General features: G+C 34.5%; 1 protein-coding gene across 3 annotated transcripts; it reads left to right on the plus strand.

Moving 5' to 3' along the window:
* Positions 1–7,355: 7,355 nt before the first annotated feature.
* SPC25 (SPC25 component of NDC80 kinetochore complex) lies at positions 7,356–16,489 on the plus strand. 3 transcript variants are annotated; one of them, XM_016165420.2, is made up of 8 exons: positions 7,372–7,490; positions 8,058–8,113; positions 8,314–8,466; positions 8,559–8,624; positions 11,213–11,359; positions 12,377–12,481; positions 14,528–14,626; positions 16,185–16,489. In XM_016165420.2, exons 3-8 carry the CDS (start codon positions 8,328–8,330, stop codon positions 16,301–16,303), a joined length of 675 nt encoding a protein of 224 aa, XP_016020906.2. In that variant the 5' UTR covers positions 7,372–7,490; positions 8,058–8,113; positions 8,314–8,327; the 3' UTR covers positions 16,304–16,489. The 3 variants fall into 3 exon arrangements, with proteins under 3 accessions (XP_036092693.1, XP_016020905.2, XP_016020906.2); XM_016165419.2 differs by lacking the exon at positions 8,058–8,113 and having other exon boundaries at positions 7,357–7,490; XM_036236800.1 differs by lacking the exons at positions 8,058–8,113; positions 8,559–8,624 and having other exon boundaries at positions 7,356–7,490.
* The last annotated feature ends 637 nt before the right edge of the window (positions 16,490–17,126 follow it).

The following is a 17,126-nucleotide window of genomic DNA, read 5'->3' on the forward strand; positions in this document are numbered from 1 at the left end:
AAGAGAGGTCCCAAAATTGGAGGAGCTTTAGACCCCATAAAACCTGGAACTGTCCTTGGGCCCACTGTAGTGATCAAGTAAATATTTCTTGAATGAATTAATTATTGAACAAAACTTGATGTAAGTTCTGTCTTATAAAGAGGCTGTGTTTAAAAAAAAAAAAGTTTGTTATTCAGTTAGTCTAAACTCAAATGCATTTTTCCACAGAGATAATGTTATAAAATAGCCAGGTCAAAAAAGTTTCTTTAAGGTGAAGAAAATTATATACAGTGTTTATCTAAGAAAAGAGTAATATATATAGACATCTGCTGATGTGTAGAAGAATAGAAAAATAAACATTAAATTAATGTTTTAAGGTTACCTATGAAGGAAAGAAGGGAATAGGGAAAGTTAGAATTCTTGTAATATACTTATTTTCTAGAGTTGACTTTGAAACCACATAAATATTTTAAATAATTACAAGTTAAATTTAAAAAGCAATTTGTACAAAAATTTAAAAACGAGAAATGATCAAAATGAATACAACGCTCACATGACCCATCATACTTGTGAACTATTCGCTTTGGGCTCCACAGCACTTACACGTGTTTTATGATTTTGTTCCTGTGGGAAATTTTCTAAATATTTCCTTAGTCCTCTTCAATTTGCAGTCTGTTCTGAGAGTTGCTTGGGGTGGGGATGCACCCCAGTATTTTACTATGTGGATCATGGCAAGAGGGCGATGCAGGAAGTTGGTTCTTTTTGTTACTAATAATCTTTGAGGGGAACTTTTCCTCCAATAACAGAGCCTGCTTGATAAACTGAATCATTTCAAAGTTAAAGTTATTAGAGTTCGTGGTCTCTCCCTAATCAGTTCACCAAATGATAGAGCAAAGCTATGTCTAAGTTATGAAGATCAAGATTCAAAAATTGGTAGATCTTACTTCTACCCTCCTCCTTCTTTTGAAGTTGTCTTTCTTAGAGTGTGGTTATGGACCACCTGCATGGAGATTCTCAGGCCCACTCCAGATCACAGAATCAGTCTTTGGGGAAACGGTCCAGAAATATGCATCTTAGTAAGGTTCCTATGTGGTTCTCATGTACCTCAAATTTTAGAAGCTCCATCTTAATTCATCTCTCCTTTTATACAAGGTTTCAAACTCATTCCTGTGCATTTTGTGTCTAGTTGATCCTTCCTTATACTACTTTCTCAACTTTTACTCTTAAGACATTTTTTCATCAGTTATTTTATTTGGGGTCTGTAGGATCCACTCTTTCCCATGGGTGTAGGCATGGCATATTCTTGTATCCTTTCTTTTAGAATCTCCTTTCCCTTCTCTTTTAAAATCTAAGGTCTATGATAAACACTCAAAAAACATTACCCACGATTAACATTAGCTATTCTTATTTTGCCAAATAGTTTCTAAGAGTGGAGTTGACTTTCAATTGTGAGATTGAATCAAAGTGGAAGTAGGGCAGAGTGATAAAATTTCAGTCTGTTTTGTTTTGTTTTGCGATCACTATATGGCTAACAGTTTTATTGAAAAGAATAGCTAACAGTAGTTTTAAACACTGGATGAGCAATGTCGCCGAGCCCTTCTATTCCTTTATATGGAGTTTTCCACCATAAGAGCAATGGGGAATACTAAGAAGACCTGCATGCCAACTCCATGAGAGGCAATCTCTAAGGCATTTATCCCCCATGGTCTTAACCACCATATACTCCAGTAGGAAGAAATACTGAAATGCTGTTTTCTTCAGGTTACAAAAGCCCCACATTCTGTTGTTTAGTAAAAAAAACCAGGCATTTATAGATCACTTTTCACATCATTTAACCATTTTATCCCCTCTATCTCTTTTTAAATTTCAGTCTTATACACAATTCTTCTGTTGCTTTTCCTTCACACACTGACATCACTGGCTCTTCCTCCCGCTCTCCCTTTTTTCTATTTTTCCTCTCTCCCCTTCCTTCCCTCTGCCCCACCCTCTCTTTTTCTCACACTAAATACTGACCTAAGTCTCTAAATTGATCACAAACTTCAACCTTCCCCTGTAGCCTGAGAGCAAAAACAAGAGAACAAAGTCAAATCTGAACTGCTTACCACTGCATCTTGGCAAAAGCCAGATGTCCTCCATGTTATGAAGTCTTGGAAAAATTGCACAGCTCACCACCATTCCTTTCAGGGCCAATGCCTTTTCTTCCTGCTGTGGTGGAACTCTGCTCTTAATTCCTCCATGTTCAGTTCAATGACCAAAACTCTGCTGTGCCAGTAAAAGCACTTTTGAGTGGGAGGAATCTTTTAAAGAGTGCACTTTTGGGTCTGATATTAGCCAAATCTATTCAGTCACTAGGCCAGGAGTCCATAATCTGTATATGACTTATTTAGAAGTCATTGAACTTCCTGAAATTGTATGTGAATGTTAGTACACGTGCACATTTCTTGGAAGAAGTCCACAGCTTTCACAAGATTCTCAATGAAACCTGGACCAGAATGGGTATAGCGGTAGGGACCGTGTACGGTCTCGTCCACTGTACATGGTGCCTACATACAGGAGTCCCCTCATTTCCTCAGTTTCTTCAGTTATCTTAGTACTCTAGTCTCGTCAGCATAATTTGCTTGTTGTGATGATTTCCTTTTTCTTAGCAACTGTTTTTTATTTTATTTTATAATATTTTAATACTGTAGCTAGTCCCCAAACCCTATATGGTTGCCTTTTTTTTAGTTGATTTCAATAGTTGAATAATTCTGGTCCTTTACAGAACTTTTTAATTTTTGATTCATTTAGATTTTCCTAAGGTTTTGATTTGCAGTAAATCCTGCCTATTATACTTAAATCGCAGCCTATAAGACAGAGTCTAAAATTTCTTCAATATGCTTTGTCACACCAAATATTGTATTACCACAAAATGTATTCTTATTAAGATGAACCATTCATCTCTGAATTATAGTGCTCACCGCAGTTCAACGTCATTCAGAGATATCTGACTTTAGCTTGTATCACTGGTACAGTGGCAGTAAATAAAAATATTTGTAGGCATTGACTTTTAATGTCTCTGTTCATGGTCATTATCCTTTTACCACAAGCTTATCTGCCTTGTCTAAAATAAATTGTATTTGAGATCTCTCCAGTGTCACCTTGCAATGTAAAATGGATTTATTTCAGACCAAGTTTAGACCCTTGCGACTTTCAGAGAATAATTATCTCCATCTGGCTATCATCCCAGGAATATTGACATTCCTTAATGACACTATTATAAGCGACCCCCTACAGCTGTTTCAGGTACCCCTTCCATTAGTCTTATAATGTATTATTCTCGGGAAATGTCATGATCTATATGTTCATAAACCTTTTCTTGGATCGCCAAAGTATCTGACAGAATTGTCCATTGAGCAGTACCATTAATTTTCTTCATATTTTATAGACAGCTTGAAGAGTACCTACTATGTGTAAGGCAATGTTTCTCAAACCTTAGAATGCATTGGAATCACCTGGAGGGCTTGTTAAAACACTGATTACTGGGACCTACCTCCGGTGTTCTTAATTCAGTAGAAATGGAGAACAGTCTGAGAATTTGCATTTCTAACAAGTTCCTAGATGAAGGAGATGCTGTTGGGTGGGGAACCTCACGTTTGAGAAGCACCACTGTTAAGACATTGATTCTTACAAGTACTGGGCAGGACCCAGATAAATCATACTTTAAGGAGCTCGTGGTCTCATAGGGAAGATAAGATATTCACATAAATAACATACCACTGTGCCGACAGGGTAAGAGGAAAGGCAGATATAACTTTCAGTTTATAAGGTTAGGGAAGCCTTTGTGGAGGTGGTAGCAAGGAACTGGGCCTTAATAGATAGAATTTGGAAATCCAAAGCCGCTGGATGAAATGGAGAATTTAGAAACATAGAAATCCAAAGCTGCATGATAAAATGGAGAACTGTATCCCACTTGAAATATATTGCATTAAAAAACTAAAATACATCACCATTTGTGGTGTTTATGAGACAATTTAAAAATTTTAAATCCCTGAAATTTTAATTGTCTCGTAAATGTCAAAAAACTGGGTTATAAACAAGTTTTAATGTAATATATTAATCAACTAATATTAATATTTTCAGTGTGATAATAGTATTGTGGTTTTGTAAAACGAACCTTTTTCCCTTTATCTTTTAGAAAGGCATACTGAGATATTTATGGGTGAAATGACATGCTGTCTGGGGAAGTGGATTGGATATGGATAGAGCAGATTGGCCAGTGGTTGATGGAAGCTGAGATTTGTTAATAGCATAACAAATTCATTATGCTATTCTATTCACTTTCGTGTATGTTAGAAATTCTTTGTAATAAGTTTTTTTTAAATGGGAACTATGTGAACAAAATTGAGGAACTAAAGTTGTGCAAGGTAATATAAATTGAACAATAAGGGTAAAGCAGTAAATTGAGATAAAGGTGTTCAAAGATTTGACTTAAATGTCACTAAAGAATATGGGCTATATTTTTAAGACAATGGAGGAACACTGAGACTGTTTCGAACAGGGAAATAATATGACAAAAGTACACTTTGAGAATATTATTGTGGCAATGGTAGGCAAGACAGATTGGGAGGGCAAGAATCTGGAGGTAAGAACCAGGTGGTAAAGGCCTAAACAGAGATCTAGAGATAACAAAAGGTGGGAGGGAGGCTTTGGAGAGGAGGTATATAGATGAATCTATTGGTGTCAGAAACCAGTTAACCCTGAAAGAGTCATGGAGGATTCCAAGGTTCTAAACCTGAGGATTGGTAGGGCCATTGAAAGAAAGGGGATATTTTTGAAATATTAGTAGTGGGGAATCCATGTGATATTACTAGCAGATAGCTAACTATATGTGATTGGAATGCAAAAAAAAAAAAAAAAACATGATCGAATCTGAGAGACATCTATGTGAGACAGGATGACAATGCCCTGGGAGATAAATTAATGGAAAAAGAGAGTCAAGAATTTGGGGAAGCATCTAAATTCAGGGATTAGCTAAGAAAACAGGAAGTTTAAGGGACTAGGAGAGAGAAAGAAGGCATTGAACTTCACATTCATGTGAATACTTTAGCTTAGTGGCATCAACTATTCTGCCCATGACAATTATACCACAATTTAATTATGATAAGTCAGAAACTGAATATTTTTTGTACATCCATGTTCATAACGGCATTATTCTCAATAACAAAAAGGCGGAAGCAACCTGAGTGTCCATCAATGAATGAATGGCTAAACAAAATGTGGTATATGCATAAGAATTGGTCAGAAGTCTCTAGAGAAACAAAACTATTAGGATATATATTTACTATTATAAGGAATTTTCTCATTTGAGGACCACCTGGATACTTCTGCCCACTCATAATTGGAGTCACTTAACAAAAACAGTTCACTAAATAGGGCAAACATGAGTCAGCTACAAGATATTCATCTTGGTCTAAGAGACATAGTTGCAGCTTTGTGTCTGCTGTGACTATCTCGAAGACTTGCTAATGAACTCTTTCCATTTTGCTCATGGATCAGTCATGCTATGCCAGAGTCCACCAGAAATGCATTAAAGAGATAGTCCAAGCATTATTCCAAGTTGAGGAAATAATTTATCATCTTGACCTCATAATGGCCAAAATAACTAAAAACGATTTCTAAAATTGTGAAAGTAGTTACATTACACTGAAACTAAAGTTGTTATATTTGTGAGACATTGACAAATCATCAAGTAAATAATGCTAAATAACCACGACTAACCGATTAGTTAATTCGTCCTGGATTAAGGTAGAAGGGATGTACAAGCATACCTTGTTTTATTGTGCTTCGCTCTGTGCTTCACAGATACTGTGTTTGTTTACAAATTGAAGGTAAGACTCTTCACCAGCAAAAAGATTACAACTTGCTTAAGGTTCATTAGCAATACAAGATTTTTAAATGTAGTTATGTACATAGTTTTTTTAGACATAATGCTATTGCGCACTTAACAGACTACAGAATAGTGTAGATCTAACTTTTATATACACTGGGAAACCAAAAAATTTGTGACTAGCTTTACTGCAATACCCATTTTACTGTGGTGGTCTGGAACCGAGCCCATAACACCTCCAAGGTCTGTCTGTATTCTGTACTTATTTAGACATAGCACAATCCATGTTTCCTTAAATTTAGGATTCTACAAGTAGTATGAAATTTCAACAATTTCTCTATTTCTTTGCTAACTTAGATTTCATTCTTTTAAAGTCCTATTTATGTGTGTTTTAATGACAATCTATTCTATAAGAAGTTAGGTTGGGTCTAAATCATAAAATCAAGAAACAATTTTGAGCACTTACAGGGACCCATTCTAAGGCATTTGTGTTTATTATCTCTTTAAGTCTTCACATTGGGTATATGCAGAAGATATTATTATTACCCTCACTTTACAGGTTAGGAAACTGAGATCCAAGAGATCAAGAAACTTTCCCCACAGTCATACTTAGTAAATAATGAAGCCTGGATTTCAAATCCAGGCAGTCTTATTGCAGAGTTGCAGCAGTTAGCCACTGTGTAATTTATTAGAGAAACGAACTGCCTAAAGGACATTAACACTTGGTTAACATAGCCAACAATATTATCTCAAACACAACATATTAAAATCATAACTCATTGTGCCTCTGATTTCCCGCAACACTCCTCCTCCAACATACCCAACCTGTCATGAAGACGTTCTCAATTCTGTCAGCAGTATCTTCGTTCTTTCAAACACCCAGGCTAGATAACTTGAATTATCTCTGACTGCCCCCTCTCCTTTTTCAGTTTTATCTGCAATACAGCAATAAGAGCAGGCACCAAGGATTTTTAACTATTAAGTTTTGTGTCATTGTCTTCTGGGGAAGAAACTACCTGTACTAGGTGTAGTCTTTTAGTGTTTCAGTTTTAATTCACATAGTAAAAAACAGAGAATAAGAAAAATTTGGAAGTGTTAATATCGTAAGCAAATAAACAATAATTTTGTAGCCACTTCCCAATGAAGAGTAATTAAAAGATGAGACGATTAAACAATTATATTTTTATTAGCTTTATTATTTTTAATTAGCTTTAAGCTATAGGTAGTATCAAAAAAGAGGGTATATACTTGGCAACAGAGTATAATTAAAATCCAGTATTTACATCTAGTGCAGAAATCTTTACTTGAAACTGATGAATGCCTCGTCCTGGGGCGTGTCTTCCAGGAACTAGAACTACTTTCTCCAAAGCCGTCTCCCAGAAAGGACTACAAATCCCAGAATGCCCTTTCCCCCTTCTTTTCCGCGAGAATCCTGGACAGCTAGCTCAACCAATCCCTTCATGGAGAACCTATGCTACCAGCCAATCAGAAGACGAATGGGCACCCGAAGTCAGAAGGCGGAAGGCGCCGTAGGTTTGAAATAGGAAAGTGGCGCGGCTGTGGGAGGTGGTCTGGGTACCGGCAGTTGGCTGGTTTTGGTTTATGTCTTGTGTGGGGAAAGCGGCGGAGCTCAGGCCTACCGAAGGTGAGAGAGGTCGGGAGCTGAGCTAGGCTCCCCGACCCGCCTGTTGCGAAAGGGAAAAGTGGATTTGGGAGTGGAATTTGTGTTTTCCGGGGTGGTGTCTGTGAAATGCACGTCTTGTTGCTGTTTGAGTCTGAGCGTTGCTGGGTGGGCAGCGACGAGGCTGAAGGGTTTTGGGTTTCACCGAACGAGATGTCTGTGGATTCCTGGGAAGATTTGAGGTCATTGGGAAGGTTTTGGCGTTACAGAGAACTGGTGGGGTCTAGAATCTTACAGGATAGACATTCTTTTACAGAAGAGAACACTGAGGCCTAGAGAGTCTAGGTGACTTGTACGGGTCCTGTACTAAACCCTTTGAACTCCTACTCCAGTCTTTATTTTACTGCTGCTTTTCCCGATCTGCGGTGGGAGGAAGAGACAGGGTAGATGCCTGGGGTCTTATTCTATGGGAGAGGATCGGCTATCTAGTACCTGGTGATCCAGGCCAGAATTGAAAGGGTCAGCGTTGGAAGGGATCTTAGATGTACCAATTTTACTTGTGAGAAAACGTAATTGGAGTCATTTTCCCAGGGTCACAGAGCTTGTAAGTGTCCTGTGCAGTTACACCACTAACGAATTTCTAGGAGGTAAGAGTTTCTTGAATTCTTGTTGCACCTTAACCCTATTTCAGTCCAGGTGGCTTGGTCTGCCCTGGAATATCTAGAGTTAAAAATAAGTTGCTAACCATTTCTAGCAAAGGTCAGACTGCCAAAATATAGTTGATTGGAATATGAGCCTGATATGATTAAAGTAATAAAATACAATGTGCGTTCTGTTTGTTTTGTAGCATTATCTTACAAAATGGTAGAGGACGAACTGGCACTGTTAGATAAAAGCATAAATGAATTTTGGAATAAATTTAAAAGCAGCGTCAGTGACACTTCCTGTCAGATGATGGCACTAAGAGATACCTACAAGGACATCAATAAAGCATTTACAGGTACTTAAATTTAACTTTTAACATGCTATTTTTCTTTGTTTTTTAGTGTTATTTCAGCTGAACTGAAATGTCAATTCCAATTTTTCTTTTAGAAAAGCTGTCTGTGAAATTAAAGGAAGAAGAACGAATGGTTCAGATGTTTCTGGAATATAAAAATGGTATGTGACAAACTAGATCAGAGTTTTGTGTAAATTAAATGTCTTTATGAAATCCCTCATACAAGTTAAATAACATATATGTATCCATAACCCAGCTTAATAAGTAGAACACCCCATGTTGTACCCTCTCCTGTCTTCCAGAGTTAACCTATCAATGATTTTTTTATTGTATTTTTGAATGTTACATAAATAACATCATTTTGCATATATCCAGTCCCTTTTTTTTCTTGGCATTGCCCTCGTGAGATTAATCTATATTGATGTGTAAATTCCAGTATTTAATAAATAATAATAATAAGGTTTTTTTCCCACATTGGAAATCACAGACTGGGAAATCACAAAAACTGGAGTGTTTCAACTCTTTGGGGGTAGGGTTAGTATTCTGACAGTTGTTCTCTCCATATTTTTATTACTGTTCTTGCCTTCTCATTTTTACCACTCCACATTACCCAGAGTGGATCAGCTGCTTTTAATGAATTCTCATGCACAAACCACAAGCCATATTCCACGGGACATACTAAATTTAGCAGCACTATGTTTCAAACAGTATTAAATTGGAATGTCTTTACATGGGGCACGCTTTCTTTAATTTTCCCTAGTTCCGATTTTTTCTTTTGCTTTGCCTTGTCTACTTTACTCATTATCAACATAACTTTGTGCTGTTTTTTTTTTCCTTTTTCCACTTTGAGAGTATTTTCCCACATTATTAATTTTTTTGAAAATATAGTCTACCTTATTTATGTACCATATTATTTAACAACTTATTTATTAGACATTTCGGATGTTTTCAGTTTTTTACCATTATAAGTACCACTGAAAATAATTTTGTGTATGAAAATATCTGCACACATCTTGTTTTCTTAGGGTAGCTTTATAAAGATGAAATAACTGTCAAAGGACATATATCTCCTTAAGACTTGTTTTGCAATGTCAAAAATACTTTCCACAAGGACTTTGGTATTTTGCATTCTTCTCAACACTAGCTATTATTTTTGTAAACGTTGTAATAAATGAAAATTGGTATGTTGTTGCTTTATTTGCATTTCTAGGAGTACTGAGGGTAAATTATGTTTTGTACTTGCTAACCGTCTGCATTCTATGTTTCCTCTGTTTATTCCTTTATCTACTTTTTTCCCTTAGGAACTTATAGTTGTGTCTTCTTTAGATTAAGAACAATAGCTCATTGTTGGGGAGGATAGTTTATAATGGTCAGAAGCAGCCTTTGAAGTCAAGACCCAAGTTTGAAGCCAGGTCTTACTCTTTCTTGCATCCTAGCAAATAAAGCTTTAGGCAAATGAGTGAACTGCTGAGTCTTTTTCCTCTTTTTTTAAAATAGAGAGTAAGACCTACAGAATAGTGTTATTGTGAAACTTAAATTTATATAAAAAATTTACATAAATATAAGGGGTTGGACAAAGTACCTAGCATATAGTAGAATTTGATGCTTATTTGAATCATATGAATTTTTTCACCTGTTCATTTTATGTAGCCAGTATATGCCTTTCACTTTGATTTCTTTTTGCATTTGAGTAAAAAGATCTTTCCCCATAGCGTTACTTTTATGTTTAGACACTGCTTTCTAGGTTTTGTAAGATTTCATTTTATATTTAAATATTTAATGAATATGTAATTAATTCTGGATTTCAGCACTGTTTAGGGAACAATCTACCTCTTGATCTAGATTTCATTTTTCATATTAATTTCCTAAACATAACAGGAATTTGTTGGAGAATGCCTTTTTTTGTTTAATTGAGGTGTAAATCAGTTCTTTAAGTTGTACTCAACTATTGTATTAAGGGTGTTACAATCACAGATGTTAAATCTCATAGGGCAAATCCCTTTCCTGTTGTTTTTCTTACCATATTTTCTTAACTGTTCTCACCTATATATTCATCATATTAAATTTTATAGTTTTGTTAGAGCCTCTCTTTTCCTTCCAAATTCCATTGTGACTGTATTAAATATGTGAATTTGGGAAATACTGACATCTTTACAGTATTTACAATAGAAGCATAAAATGTTTCTCCATATATCCAGGTCAAATATACCTTTCAGACAAGTTTTATATTTTTTTAAAATACAGAGCCTACATGTTTTTTTTTATATTCCTTAATGTTTTGTTACTAGAGTAAATGAAATTCCTGTTTGCTGCCTTCCTCCCTCACTCACTCCCTTCCTTTTTTCCTTTCTATCTTTTTAGTATATTCCAGAATCATACAGCATTAGAATTAGCTGTTTCTTCAAGGCACTGTGTAAATTTGATTGTCTTTGGTGGTGGGTTTTATTTTTGTATTTATTTGAAAGCAAGGAGCTACAAGGGTCACGATCTTCTGATTTTCTTTTTCTTGATTTAATTTGGTATTCTTTTTTAAAAAGGCATTTTTGTCTTCTCATTTCTATTATCAAAGACAAATAGGAAGGAATAGATTAGGATATTTTCTATTCTTTTATAATTCTTTAATCATTAGGAAATACCAATTAAAACATTCTGTATTAATATTATGAAAGTCAATATTATGGTCTTATCTTAGATATGTATTGGAGAGTAAAGCATATGTATTCTGGCTAATACTTTGTGCTTCTTACAGAGATCTCCAGGCAGAATAAGCTCATTCAGGAAAAAAAAGATAAGTTGTTAAAGTTGACTATTGAAGTAAAAGACAAAAAGCAAGAACTGGAAGTACTGGCTGCAAATATCCAGGATCTTAAGGAAGAATATGCCAAGAAGAAAGAAAGTAAGTTTCCAGTTGTACACATATTTAAAACATCAATCTAAATTTCAAAGTGGTGATGATTCACAACTATTATGTACATCTTGTCTTCTCTCCAGCTTATTTCCAAAAATAGAAAACATACCTTAGGAGTGTAGCCAGCCACTCCTCTCTGTAAAGTGCCTGTGAAGTTAGCTAAGTGGGTTTTATTTTCTTTTGATTTAAAGGTCCTTTTGATTTCTAATATAGCCAAAGTAATAATGAAATGGATATGGGAGTTTTGTTAAGCATAGTTGGGAGACAGTTTCACTAAATAAGATTTGCTTGGGAGAAGCTATTGTGTAATTTATGTAACAGATTTATTGATCACACATGCTCTGCCAGGAACCATTAAGCACACTCTTTATGCTAGAAAGTCTTTGCGTCTAAGAAACTTTCATACTCAAATGAGTGCTTCCTTTAGAAAGGAGTCTTGTTTGCCCACAAAGTAATTCTCAAGTCTCTTGAAAATAGCAAAATTTGTTTTGTTAATTTGTTTTCTTATAGAGTTTGCAGGCAACTCTACATTTTTCTCATTTGCTGTGTGTTACTTAGAGAATAATGTGTTAACTTTAAGAACAATTCTAAACTAGTACGAAACGAGGTTGACTTCACATGAGAAATAGTTATGTTTAAAAGAATAAAATATTTTTCCAATGAAGCAATTTCCTGGCTAACCAGAAAAAGCAAATAGTGTCAAAGAAGTCTATTTCTGCCAGCCATGCAAGTCTTGGCCTTTTTATTCATGGTACTACATAATAAAATAGAATAAAACATTCAGTACCTGTACATATTTACTCACACAGTTTTTCCTTCCATCTTAAATGAACAGAAGCCCCTTTTGCTAATTGGTAGAGATAGAAACTGAATAAATGTAAGCAGATTCATTTGCCTGCCATCATTTTTATAGTTGTTTTCAAGTTTTTAAAATTAATTAAAGGAACATTATTTGTCACTTAAAATATTTGATGCTGTGTATTTTTTTTTTTTTTTTAATCATAGCTATTTCCACTGCTAAAAAAGCTAGTGAAGAAAGGTTGAAAAGGCTGCAGGAATCTGTAGACTTGTATAAAGAGCGACTTGGACTAGAAATTCGAAAAATTTATGGTAAGTATACTAACATAACTAAAATTTAGGAGATTATAAAGGCGGATTATAAAGGTGTGTCTTTTCTTAAGTAGAGAATTAAATAATTTTTTTCAAAGTAAAAATATTTCATAGGAAAAAGGTACAAAATTTTTATCACTCTAACATAATTACCAATGCTTTGGTTATATATCATCTAGCGTTTTAATAAATGCTTTTTTTGGCGCGTTTGCCAATGTGCAAGTATTTTTTGTTCCTTGTTTGTTTTGGTAGTGTATGATTAGCATTTCTCCAGTTGTTATAGCCTGCATAGTGGTAAATTTAAAATGATGGTGAAATAGTTCTTTCCATTAATGTATCATGATTTATTTAGTCTTTTATCTATTTTAACACAGTGTTGCTTGTAACTTAACCTTTGGATTGCCTGTTTTTTAGTTTTAGAAGTACTGTGGTGAATGTAGACTTCTTCATTCTTTTGTATAATTTCTATGGAATTCCCAGAGGGGTATTACCAGATGAAAGCATTTAAGTATTATAATGGCCATTATGTGTTTACAGCACGACTTATTGTGTATATTGTGTCTATTGTGTCAGGAGTCCCCAAGATCACCGTCAGGTTTGGTGGTTTGCCAGAAAGACATAGGATTCAGCATATTGTCATCTTCATGGCTTAGATTTATTGCAGAAAGAATACAAAACAAATCACCCCCAAAAAGGCTTATGGGCAAAGTCTAGAGGAAACCTAACCCAGTGAAGTCCTAACCCAGTGAAGTCACACAGGGTGTGCTAAATCCTCAGCACTGAATTGTGACAGTACATGTGAAGCGCTGTCTCCCAGGGAAGCTTATTGGAGACTCTTGAAGCTTGTGTTGGTTTTCGCTGAACTTCACTCCATGCATCTTTTCCCTTTGCTGATTCTGCTGTACCCTTTCACTATAATAAATCAGAGCCCCGAGTATGAGCATACATTGAGTCCTATGAGTTCTCCTATTGAATCTTCAAACCTGAGGTGGTCTTGGGGACCTCCAGCACACCAGCCAGGGACCATCCTTGTAAGTAGACTTTTCTAAGATTCTGAGGATAGCAGTCCTTTTGTGTCTGGCTTATTGCCCTTGGCATAATATTTTCAAGGTTTATTCACGTTGTGGCATGTGTCAGAAGTTCATTGCTTTTCATCATTGAGTAGTATTCCATTGTATGTGTATAGGTATAACACATCTTGTTTATCCATTCATCTATTGGCAGACACTGCTATTGTCACCTTTTGTCTACTGTGAAAAATGAATGCTGCTGTGAACATGGGTATAGTTATCTATTTGAGCTTCTATTTTCATTTCTTAAGAGTGTATACCAAACAATGGAAATGCTGGATCATGTTGTAATTCTTTGTTTAAACTTTCAGAGAACTGCCCAACTGTTTTGCACAGCAGTAGCACTATTTTACTTTCCTGCCAGCAATATAAAAGGGTTCTGATTTCTTTACATCTTCATCAAAACTTTTTTGTTGTTGTTGTTATAGCTGTCTTAGTAGGTTTGAAATGGTATCTCGTTGTAGTTTTGGTTTGCAATTCCCCAGTGAATAGTGGTGTTGAGCATCTTTTCATGTGTTTATTGGTCATTGTATCTGTTTTTTGGAGGAATGTCTTTTAAATCCTTTGTCCATTTTTGAATTGGGTTGTTCTTTTTGTTGTTAAGTTGTAGGAGTTTTTTATACATCCTTTGTGATAAACTCATATCAGAGATATGATTTGCAAATATTTTCTCCTATTCTGTGAGTTATCTTTTTTCTCTCTTGGTAGTGTTCTTAAAGGACAAGTTTTTAATTTTGATCAAGTTCAGTTTATTTTTTTCTTTTGTCGTTTGCCCCTTTAGTGTCATATAAACTATACGACATTTTAAAACTAATTTGTATCTTGTACATTTGGAGACATTGGTTAAGTGAATATATATATACTTAGCAGTATAGATAACTGATCAGAGACAACAATAAGAAAGCTCATCTCCATTGAAAGCTTTGGTACAATAAAATATTCTGATATTAAATAGATAATCTTTTTTTTTTTTCAGGTGATAAATTGCAGTTTATATTCACTAATATTGACCCAAAGAATCCTGAGAGCCCATTTATGTTTTGCCTGCACCTTAATGAAGCAAGGGACTATGAAGGTATTTCCTCCTCTCTATAACTAGCATTTAAGATTAATATCCCAAAATGTTATTTGAATCAGAATATAAAGTAATATGAAGGAAGTAATATTCCCTCAAGCTACTGTTTTCTTTTCTAGTCTTGTTTTTTTACGATATTCTTAAGGCTATGATGATAGTTTTGATTTATAGATATTATAATAATATTTTTCCCCAAAAATCAATTTTATAAGATTACTCCATTGATTGATAATTTAGCCAAGTTACTGATTCTGTAGCAGGTTTTTGATTTATGGGAAACATATGTGATAGCTAAGAAAAAAATGGAAATATATTTATCTCTTTTTTATTCTTCTAATTACCCTTTTAAAGTAATTTATTGGAATTCAGGAAATGGTTCTCAGCTTTTTATACCTGTGGTTTTATATTAAAGCATCTATAGGAGACACACACTCAAGTGAATGGCTTAGTTCACCTGATGTGCCCTGATGACTCAATTCCTATTCCAGTGGAATTTATATTTTAGGAATCAAATTCATATACAAATATTTGGCTTTTTCTCTCTAGGTAAATATCTTCTAATCTAATGAGTGCTGAATTTCAAAAAGCAATCTCAAAAAGCCTCTTAACTAGCTTTTTAATTTTTTTTAAGTTGGATATCTTTTATTGCTACTTACTTTCATAGTAATTGATAGTGTGTTAAAATAAAAACTACAGTTTAATCTTGAACCAGGTACTCTTTTTCTGTTGTTTCTCTGCTTGGTCATGGGCCTGTTCTCTGAGCAGTCTCTACCAAAGAGCTGGAAATCTGGTACAATCAAATTTCTTCCTCTTGAACAAAGGACAAGATTAATAGTAGGGAACGCTGGATCATTTCTTTTGACTGCCCTCTCTGGAGACTTGCTTGCTCCCAATATGTACCGCCTGGTACGAATACATAAGAGTTACATACTGTTATTTGTACATTTGGAGACATTGGTTAAGTGAATATATATACTTAGCAGTATAGATAACTGATCAGAGACAACACTTGGAGTATCACTTGTTTAGTAGGCAGTGTAAATACAACTTTTGGAATAGCAATCACATTTTCAAATGACTTCCATTTCATTTGTGAAACTTTAGGTTTTTTTCTCCATAATTGTAAATATTAATGGTTGGCATTGAAAGTTGTTCTTTTTTGATCCGATAGTCAGATACTAGAAGTCAGGCCAAAGTTTTGCAGAGTAAAGTTACTTAACAATCTTTAAAAAACTCGTTAAAACAGTGTAAATAGTTAAAATATATAGGAAAGATGATGGGAAACAGTGTTCTTTTTTTATCATTAAGCTCTTCAATCTCTTGACTGCTGTTTAAAGCAAGACTGTAGTACATAGATTTGAACATTTAGAAATTAAACAAAGGAAAGATCCAAAATAGTTGGGATATGAAAATCAAGTGTACCTATCATGTGCTCAAAGCAGTTTAATAAAATGGAATTAAAATGATTTGAATCAGATGAAAGCATCTAAATTAGAAATACTTCTCTTCCATAAAAAAAAAAAAAATCTCATTCACATTGACTTTTTTTTTCTTCTAGTGTCAGATAGTGCTCCTCAACTTGAGTGCCTAGCAGAATTTCAAGAGAATGTAAGAAAGACCAAAAATTTTTCGGCTTTTCTTGCCAATGTTCGGAAAGCTTACAGTACTATGGTTTAAAATTAATGTATAAATAGTATATGAGAACTGTTTTATTTTCCTTTCCTATCATGTATCTCTTTTGAAAGGAATTCTCATTATTCATTGTTTGTTTATAGTCCTTTTGTATTTTTTAAATATTTCGGTGTGGTGTATTTCTTTAAAATACTAATTAAAATCTTTGGAAATAAAATTTATAAAGTCAAATGTTTTTTGTTTTTTTTTTTAATGAAAGATAATATGTATACACACATGCAGTTGACCCGTGAACAACATGGATTTGAACTGCGCAGGTCCACTTATATGTCGATTTTTTCCAGTAAATATACAGTTAGTCATCTATATCCCTGGGTTTCACATCTGTGGTTTCAACCAAGCATGGATGAAAAATAGTATTTTCAACCCGCCGTTGGGAATCTATATACAGAAGGCTGATTTAAATTATATGATTTTCAACTGTGTTGGGATTGGAGCCCCTAACCCCTGTAGTTGTCAAAGGTCAACAATATATATACATATATATTCTTAGGTAAATTCTACTAATATGTATATATATAATGTAATATGTAATATATAATAAATACATTTTATATGTTTAAAATAACATTTTTAATGGCAGGCATGGGTAGTGTATGGCTAGCCTGTGAATGGGAATTTGTACAACCAGCACTGTATCTCAGTTCTTTCCAAGCTTTGGACTGATAATATTAAAAAGTTAGGAGAGTGGCCTTAACCTAGGGTTGGCAAATTTTGAAATGTACTTAGTAAGATAAACACCTCTAAATAAGTACCATCTACTATCATCCTAATATAAAGGAAAGAACATTTTTATCTCACACCAAGA

Source organism: Rousettus aegyptiacus, unplaced genomic scaffold (assembly GCF_014176215.1).
Source record: "Rousettus aegyptiacus isolate mRouAeg1 unplaced genomic scaffold, mRouAeg1.p scaffold_m13_p_2, whole genome shotgun sequence".
Lineage (NCBI taxonomy): Eukaryota > Metazoa > Chordata > Mammalia > Chiroptera > Pteropodidae > Rousettus > Rousettus aegyptiacus.